This window comes from Panthera tigris, chromosome E1 (assembly GCF_018350195.1).
Source record: "Panthera tigris isolate Pti1 chromosome E1, P.tigris_Pti1_mat1.1, whole genome shotgun sequence".
NCBI classification, from domain to species: domain Eukaryota; kingdom Metazoa; phylum Chordata; class Mammalia; order Carnivora; family Felidae; genus Panthera; species Panthera tigris.
The window spans coordinates 38,038,781-38,048,054 of NC_056673.1; the positions used below are offsets into that span (position 1 = coordinate 38,038,781).

Consider the following 9,274-nt stretch of genomic DNA (forward strand, 5'->3'; position numbering starts at 1 on the left):
CCCATGCCTCCTGTAGTACAGACAGTGTGAGCCAAACAAGACTGGTTCCCATCACCAAGGAGCTTGTCTTCATGTCCTCCTTTGCAAATTAACTCATATGGTTTTCACAAGGGATGACAGAAATATTAGGATTACGTACACTTTACAAAGGAGCAAACTGAAACACTAAGATAAAGGACTGCAGTGGCGCAAAAACATAAACTAGTGTCTTTGGTGATCTACCCTGTGCTGCACGGGTTCCCAATGTACTGCGACAGTGAATAAAAGGTTTCTCTTAAACTCATCTCTACGCTCGTTATCTTCTCTCACTCCATTCACTAATCCCAAACCCCCCACCTCCGCCCCGCCCCGCCTCGCTAATAAAACATCATTCCTGAGAATCCAGGACGCCTGCAAAGAATAGGCCACTCCAGCAAAACTACAACCCGCCTGCGCCCATCCAGTCGTAACTTCCGGCTTCCATTACCCACGTGATCAGGTACGCTTGCTGCGCATGCCTAGTAGGAAGCCGGGCTATACCACTTTGCCTCACCGAGAGGGTATATTTTGTATGTTTTTAAGTTTAAAACCGATTCCCGAGATTACGCTTGTATTATCTCGGTATTCACAGAGGATAAGAGTAAGTTTAGGGTGGCAGGAGATGAAAGGACCGGAGGAGAATATGGCGAAAGCGGAGCAGGGGATGGGCTCTCCCCTTCACAGATAATGGGAGGAGCCTGGCCAGAGCGAGTTCTTTCCTTTCGGCGCTGCGGCCGCAGCCATGAGGTGAGGGCGCGTGGGCCTCTGATTCTAGCTGATCCGAGGTGCGGGAGGGCGACAGGGCTTCCTTCCACGGCCCCGGGTGGGAGAGATGAGGTGGAGGCTGCCCTGACGCAGCCGGTCCCGGAGCTTGGGCTAGGCCGGAGCACACTAGGCCCCGGCCTCGAGGAGATGGGGGAGAGCGTCCCGAGAACTCTAGGCCGCGGGGAGGGCGGGCCCCGTGCCCCATACGGATCGCGGGTGACTTGCGCAGGCAGAGGAAGGGCTGCGGCGGGGACTAGGCTGTGGTCACCTTACTAGCTGGGTGCCCCGAATCGGAGCCGGTCTCTGCTTCCATGTGACGTAGGACACGTCTCTCGTAGGCCGCGGGCCTCAGACTGCTTGGAGTGAGGCGATCCCTAGCACTTTAACGCCTTCCACCCCATGGACGGTACATAAGAAAACTCTTAAGGCTAGCAGAACATAAGTTTATTACTGTGGTAAGACGAAAACTGGCCCAAGAAGCAAAGGATTAGCAAACCAGATACACCTGCCTCGGACTCTTCACATTAGACGCTTGTTATTAGAGCTCAGTCCAGGAAGGGCAGAAGCCCCCTCTTCATCCAATTTTATCCGGTTTTACCTCTTTTTCCAGAGGAGAAGCCTGAGGCAGAAAAGTTACGGAATAGCTTGGGCTTTGTTTTCATTCCAGGACAGCCCGTTGCCCCACAGGAATGCCCAGCACAGGGTTTAACAAAGGTCTTGCTATAGGAAAGATACTTAATATGGGGTTGGAGAAAGAGATGTTTGCCCTGAATACTAAGAGCCTGCACATCATCCACTTTCCATGTTGTATGTTTCACAGCATTAAATGATTGGAAGGCAGGTCTTGCTGGGGGTGCTCGTTTTTGCCCAGGAATGGATTCCAGGGCCTGATAGTGTTTTCTGTTTGTCACAGTATGCTCAGGCTTCAGAAGAGGCTTGCCTCCAGTGTCCTTCGCTGTGGCAAAAAGAAGGTCTGGTTGGATCCCAATGAGACAAATGAAATCGCCAATGCCAACTCCCGTGAGTTCTTGGGATCTTCTTCACCTTATCCCTTCCTCATTCTTTATGAGATGAAAGATTTCACAATCGTATTGACTCTTAACAAACCTAGGAAAGCTCATAGTCTGGGGTTTTCTAAAATGGAGGGTCCAAGAAATTTGGAGATGCCAGAGGTCCTGTCCCTGCCATTTGCCAGAATGACAGGATAGAAGTCAATGAAACAACCCAGTGTCGTATTTATGATTATTGCTAGAGTTGATATTTTGTTTTACAGCTACGTGAAGGAGTTTTGAGGAGACAGTACAAGGACTGGGAGTAGAGATGGCCAGGGAAATGGTGAAGTGATGGATTGGGCAGACCTGGGGCCTCAGGCTTTAGCAAAGGCCGCGTGGCGTATGATTATTCAAGGCAGTTAGACAGGTGTCAGTCCTGCAGATAGCAACATAACCCACATTACTTCCATGTAATCATTGTTGCAGAAAAAAGTGTTCAACGATCTTTGTTAAAGATAGTAAGGCAGGCTTTATTCAGGACCATTGCTGCCAGTGTAGGACCACTGCAGTGGGATTTTACACTGGGGGACAGATTGCTGTCCAATCTGAACATAGCATGGTCAAGTAGGAATTGATGGCAAAGGAGGGTGATGTGACGGTCAGTGTATGGAAGATTATTAAAAGGAAACCTTAGTGTCAAGGGGGATTCTGGCTAAACTGAGCTAACTGGGTTGTTGCTAAAGACCAGGCCAGGATGATCAGGCATTGCCTAGGAAATGTTGGTGGATGAAGAAACTGATATGCTATCGGGGTAGGGGCTTCTGCTTAATTAAGCAGGCTTCTTAAAAAAACTAGAATTTACAAGGAAGTGCATAGGTGGGCCTAGGAGGTGGTTTGGGAGCCTGAAAGTTTGGTCAAGCAAAGAAGGTTGGTCAATATCAGGGAATTCCTTAACCAGTTTGAATTCATGGTATTGTGATATGTGCTCAAAATATCCTAATCTTCAGAACAGTGGGTAATAGTTGAGACAGGATCTGAAGGACTAGGCCATATCTGCACACTATTTTGATCACACGTCCCTAAGTACATAAAATTTGAGTGTGCTGTAAAACATCTCGAGAGATAGGGGGGAAAATCTTAAGAGAAACGAGCAGAAGTTCTAGTATTTGTACCATTTTGGAGCCCACTGGGCCAGGGATGTGAGCGATGTCTCTGGCTTGTCCTGTTTGGACTCTGGATCGTGACTGGTATTCTTGGGGCTAGGCCCCAGCACACTGACTAGATAGATACATTATGTTTTCCCAGGTCAGCAGATCCGGAAACTGATCAAAGATGGGCTGATCATCCGGAAACCTGTGACTGTCCATTCCCGGGCTCGATGCCGGAAAAACACTTTGGCCCGCCGGAAGGGCAGACATATGGGCATTGGTAAGTGTGTTCTTCCCCTTTCTCCAAGACTCAAATTAGAGCTACCTGAGTCTAGACTGAGCTATATCCAGGGTCTACCCCGCCCCATTTTGTCTCCTCTTAAGCCCTTTTCTTACTCCTTGATCTTTAGTGAGCTTTCTTTGTGTGCAAATCAAAAAGTTGACGATAGTGTTGGAGTTGAAGGTATTAGTAAAAAGAGGTCCTGTTTATTGAGCCCCTATACTATGCCAAGGATTCTATTGGGTGTTTGAAAACGTTGCCCAGCAAATTCTAAAACTACTTTCTAGGGTTAGGATAATTGAGGGAGGTGAAGGTCACACTGCCTTTAACTTACTGTACTGCCTTGGTGCACACCCTGTCATACACACGTTATGCACCAGGTGAATGGGGAATAGTAGCCTTGTTGAGTCTTCCTTAAAATGAATAAATGAAAGAAATGCTTAGTCTCATTATCTGTAAAACGGAATTAATAGTACTGAAAATGAGTTCGGGCACTTGCCACATGACTGAATGAATTATAAAGTCTATTAGAAATTGGTAGCTGTCCTTGTGACCGGTCAGCTGGCTCTAGTAATGGACTTGAGACCCAGGGGCACTACAGTGGGCTTAACTTCTCTTCCCTACAGGTAAGAGAAAGGGTACTGCCAATGCCCGAATGCCGGAGAAGGTAACCTGGATGAGGAGGATGAGGATTCTGCGCCGGCTGCTTAGAAGATACCGTGAATCTAAGAAGATTGACCGCCACATGTAAGCACACCCTCTTCTTGGCCCACTGAGATTCATTTGGTACTCTGACAGCTTGTTCTCTGCACAGACCCACAATCTGCCTCCATTGGCCTTGGGGAGGGAGCCGTGTCTTACGTTTGTTATTGCTTTTAATGTTTATTTTGAGAGACAGGGAGAGAGAATCCTACGGGGCTTCATCCACGAACCTTGAGACCATGACCTGGGCCGAAATTATGGGGTCGAATGCTTAACGGACTGAACCACCCAGGCACTCCTGTCTTAGGCCTTTTTAAGAAAAATTCTTCCATTCTGTCCTTTGTTGTCTGCCTACCCCCTGTTCCCCCAAACACACACCATCAGAATAGCCCAAAAATTGAACTTACCTGCCAGGCAAGCTCTTGTATCTGGAAACTGCACAAAAAGTCTTGGTTTGGGGGAAACAGTCCGTACAGAACAGAGAGGAAAGGAACCTCGCGTACTTAGGGACTTGGTGTAGAGGAGCAGACGCCGGGCCAGCCTCTGATCCCATCACCGACCAGAGCCTCTGCACCTTACACCCTGCAGGTATCACAGCTTGTACCTGAAAGTGAAGGGTAATGTGTTCAAAAACAAGCGGATTCTCATGGAGCACATCCACAAGCTGAAGGCAGACAAGGCTCGCAAGAAGCTTCTGGCGTAAGTTTTTTCAGGAATTGGCCTCTGTCGTGGGGGCAGGTTCTTTGATCTTCATTACAAAGGTTCTTCTGAGACATTTGAAATACACTAATGCATAATTTTGACTTGCTTTGACAGCTTGTCTGTCAGACAGCAGTCTGTCCAGATCATAGCTGTTGTGTTAGAAATCTGTCCTCCTCTGTTCCCTACACCACCTACCATCATTGCAGGGTAGGGACTGGGTTAGTGGAAGCAGGAGCTCTTGGTGGCCCTGATGACTCATTCCTCAAGCTGACTAGGCTCAAAGGGAGAGGTCTGGACCTGTGCTTCTGTATACTGAGCAGCTCATTCATTCTCAGACTGACCCATCTTTTCTCTTCCATCATCCAGTGACCAGGCTGAGGCCCGCAGATCTAAGACCAAGGAAGCACGCAAGCGCCGTGAAGAGAGGCTCCAGGCCAAGAAGGAGGAAATCATCAAGACTCTGTCCAAGGAGGAAGAGACCAAGAAATAAAATCTCCTCTCTGTTGTCTGTACATAGTGGCTTTGGCAGCAACACAGATCAGTTCTTCAATAAAACAAATCTTTCTCTGTCTGTCTCTGTGTCCGGAGTTTTTGGCCGTGTGGTTGGTCTTCACTATTTAGAGGGTCAGAACTAACCACACTGAGCATTGGGATGCCGGCCTTTCCTGGGTGCCTGTTTCCTTTCTTCCTTGACTCCCAGCATCTGGTTGTGCTTGTGTCCCTCCATCCGTGGGAGAAAGGGTTTTTTGTTTTTATCTTGTTTTAGTTGAGTATAGGGCTTAATCTGAAGGGAGGGGAAGAATGGCTTCTACCCAAGCCTCCAAAATCCTGTGCTTGAAAACTGCCCTTCACGGCAGACAGTGGGGGACATGTCGGAAGTGGTGTAAAATGTTGATTGGGAACCAACGGAAGTTGTGACATCAATTGTCACATTGTTCAAACAAAGTCATCAGAAAGTAATATGCATGGACTTGCCAACTGTGCCCTGGGGTCCAGGGTTGAAGTCTATGCCAGAACTCCACTGCCACCAGCCCAGAATCTATGCCACCTGGACTTTAACTGCCGACCCCATCCCAAGCTCCCCAAAAGACCTTGAGGTCTTTGGAGCATCCCAAGTTCTAAACTTTTTTCCTACCAAAAGGATTTTTGGGGGCTCCTGGCTGGCTCAGTAGGAAGAGCATGCAACCCTTAAACTAGGGGTCGTGAGTTTGAGCCCCACATTGGGTACAAAGATTAATGAAAAAAGAGTAATTTTTTTAAGTTTATTTTTTGAGAGCGGCCATATGAGCAGGGGAGGGGCAGAGAGAGAGGGAAACAACTCCAAGCAGGCTCCAGGCTCTAAGCTGTCAGCCAGAGCCCAACACAGGGCTCAAACTCCCCATGAGATCATGACCTGAAAAAAATTTTTAAGTGTTTTGGTTTATACCCATCTCAGGGCATAAAGGAAAAAGCTTTTCTCAGCAGAAATTGAAATAAAGGCACATGATGTGAAAGCCTGTTGAAGCCATTGTGAGTTGCTTAATGAATTCATACCCCCTTTTGTAAATAGTAAATTTTATTTTGCCACTTAGCTGGTAGTAAGAACCGCCAATAAATTCTTCAGTAAAGTATCTGCTCTGCAAGCCAAGGACTGTTAGGCACTTTACACTGACTCCTATTGATTCTCTAATCTTCATAACATTGTAAAGCAGGGTTATTACCTTCTCTACTTCGCAGATGAGGGAACACATGAAATGCTGGCTTCACATGGCTTGTGTTGGTGGGAAAATGGATTCAAGATGTTGAAGTAAAATGGGACTTGGTAGACATTGATCGGCTTTGGGGGACTGGGCAGGTGACGCTTCTGGTGTCAGAAGGAACCAACTGGGTTAGGGACGATGGCCAGATGTCCAGGTGGGAAGCATCAGTCAGCCAATTAAATGGAGGGCCAGAGTCTAGGCTGGGGAGAAAAGTTGCATAGAAGGGACCATCTCCTTTAGTTCTTGGCACAGGGAGGACTGGCATGCCTGTCCTGGTTTCCTTCCTGCCCTCCACCCCTTTCCTGAGTGTGAAGGGGGTGTGAAGGCCAGCGGGGGACTTCAGGGGATGTGTGGGCAGACGCTCCCATCTGCACTTGCGTGAGCAAGGCAGGACTAATGTGTTCTTGGGAACACCAGACCCCTCCTACTATGTCTTTAGGGTCCTCGTCCCGTCTGGATAGGGTGGGGCAGGTGGGTAGCCCAGGACAAGAAAGCCCAGACTCAAAGACCCAGAGTCTTATGCACACCCATATGCATCAGAACCTGCTTTTGGGGTTCCTTCCCTGTTGCCACTGTAGCAACCTGTGTGAACTTTATCCATCAGCTCTTGACTATAATCCTTTGCCGTTCCAAGTGTGGGGAAGCTGAAGGGAAAGAGTCTTGGTCAAGCTCCCAGCTTGGATCGCAGGACACGGACACCTCCTTCCCAGGCCTGGCTGGGCCACAAGAGGAAGGGCATTGAAGGCCACCCCACCTCCACGCCCTCAGGCAGTGGGGGGACGACAGGAAGGAGAAAAAGGTAACCCAAGCATGGGACCCTCCACCGGGCGTTCAAAACTTGCAACACAAAGCTGGTTTCCACCCTGGACCAGGAGATGGTGCTGTTCTCTCGCAGGTTGCTGCAGGTGTAGCAAACCCTCACTTTTGGGGTTGTTTTTGAAGGAGTTGAGGTGGGAGGTAGGAGCCTATCTCTTGGGAAGCCTTGGATTTAATCACTTCTTTCTGAAGCTCACCCCAGGCCTGGAGGTTACTTCTTTCCATGGGCCGCCAACCCCTTCCTAGGGCAGTGTCAGGGAGGGCCCCCTTAGCAGGCCGATCCCCTAAAGTAACCACTGGATCTCTTCCAGGTCCTGGAACCTTGGAGAAATTCTGATGGAAAGAAAGGTCCATTCTCTCAAGATCTTAGAACTAGTCCCACCATATAATTTTGCATACCCTTTAAAGGGGTTCACGGCCCTCAGATAAACACTCCCTGAGCAAATCCAATTCCATTTCTGGGGGAGGAAACTGAGGCCCAGAGAGGCTAATGACTCCCCAGAATCTCAGCACCGTGTGAGCACCAGCACCTTTGACCCTCCCGACGACGTGGGAGACTATGATTCAGAGTAGGTCGCTGCAGAGGTGCCGGGCAGCTGCTGTGGGGCCACGAGCTGGAGAAGGGGGACAAGGCCAAAGGGAGGAGTGCTAGCAAGGTGGGTAAGGCTGCACAGAGGGGGGGCTCACTCTGTTTGTGTCACTGCCCCCTCCCCCCTCCCCGCCGACCTCTGGTATTCACCTCTCTGCTCTTTTAGGCCTCCTGTCTCCATTCCTAGGCTCCCCCTTTTTTTTGCATCTCTCCAAAGTCTGGCTTCATACTACATATGCCCAGTTAAGCTCAGGCAGAGATGGAGGGAGGGAGGGCATGTGTGGGGCAGACAACGGAGCCAAATGGTGAGCTGGCACCACCAGTAGCTTCCTGGGCATTCTCTGCCCCAGGCCAACGGTGTTGCTGGCCCAGCCACCCCCAGAGTGGGCACAGAGGAGGGCAGAGGCTATAGTGGGGGCACCAGCTGTTCCCAACCCCCAGGCTGTGAGCATGCCGTTAGTGGTTCAGCCACCCGAAAAAGCTGCTGTACTCAGCAGTGCGGCAAATGGGCTAGGGAGGAGGCGGGGGTCCAGGCCAGCTGCCTGCTGGTGGCAGACGCAAGTGGAGTGTGTAGAAGGCTTGGCTGAAAGGCTCTCACTCTCTACGGTGGGGTGGGCTTTCGATTCCTGGAGCCCGTGGCCCAGTATCCTGGGGCGTCTCTATTTCCATCTCATTAGTTTAAGGCACTGAGGGACCCAGGTAAGGAAAGAGCTCAACCAGGGGCAAGAGACATGATTTCTGAGGTTGTCTTGGTCACCAATTTGCTGGGTGACCTTGGGCAAGTTACTGGTCCACTCTGGGCCTCAATGTCCCTCTATATAAAAGGGGCAAGGTCCGGCTGGATAAGCTGTATGACCTTGAGTATGCCACCTAATATCCCTGGGCCTCAGTTTCTTCATCTGTGAAAAGGGGAGACCACCACTTTCCTCACTGGGTCACTGAAGGGATTAAATAAAATTCCTGGCATGGTTCTCCAAGCACAGCAGGTGCCACTTTACATGAGGTCCCCTCTCTTTAAGCCACTGGCCTGGGTTTGTGACGCTTGTTTTCATTCCCCCCATCAGAGGTCTTAGAGGAGGTCATCCTCCTCTGGCTCACCCGCGGAGCTCTAGGACCTTCCCTGGGTGAAAGGGCCCAAAGAAAGCTCAGCGTCTGGTCCCACCTGGCCTACCTTGCTTTGGGGGGAGGGGACCGGGGAAGGGGGGCTGGGAGGCAGAACCGGTGGGTGCCTGTCAGAAGGGGCAGCCCCCACCCCCTGCATTCTGGCGGCACTGGCGGCATTGCCCTGGCACCCCCGCAGCCCGCCTCTCCCTCCCTCTGCGCTCCCCTCTGCCTATAAATAGCACAGGACGTGCCTGTCTTGGCGATGACGCGGCCAGGCGGGCGGAGGGGAAAGAGGCAGCTCTGCCGAGAGCAGGTGGGCGGCGGGCACCGCTGCGGGAGGGGCGCCGCTGCCGGCCCCCTTCGTGCCAGGCTCTCGATGACGGGCATGATTGAGTCATCTCAGGGCCCCACTGTCGGCG

At 50.6% G+C, this 9,274-nt stretch overlaps 1 protein-coding gene across 1 annotated transcript; it reads left to right on the forward strand.

The window, feature by feature from the left end:
• Window positions 1-663: 663 nt before the first annotated feature.
• Window positions 664-5,178, forward strand: RPL19 (ribosomal protein L19). Its single transcript, XM_007085774.2, has 6 exons — window positions 664-765; window positions 1,697-1,803; window positions 3,081-3,203; window positions 3,830-3,950; window positions 4,494-4,604; window positions 4,974-5,178. Exons 1-6 carry the CDS (start codon window positions 761-763, stop codon window positions 5,095-5,097), a joined length of 591 nt encoding a protein of 196 aa, XP_007085836.1. The 5' UTR covers window positions 664-760; the 3' UTR covers window positions 5,098-5,178.
• The last annotated feature ends 4,096 nt before the right edge of the window (window positions 5,179-9,274 follow it).

What these genes read in the sequence shown, in the direction of transcription:
- RPL19 (XM_007085774.2), top strand. An exon ending in GGGCAGACATATGGGCATTG is followed by an intron (nt 3,204 to 3,829) that starts GTAAGTGTGTTC and finishes TCTTCCCTACAG; the next exon opens with GTAAGAGAAAGGGTACTGCC. An exon ending in GCTCGCAAGAAGCTTCTGGC is followed by an intron (nt 4,605 to 4,973) that starts GTAAGTTTTTTC and finishes TCCATCATCCAG; the next exon opens with TGACCAGGCTGAGGCCCGCA.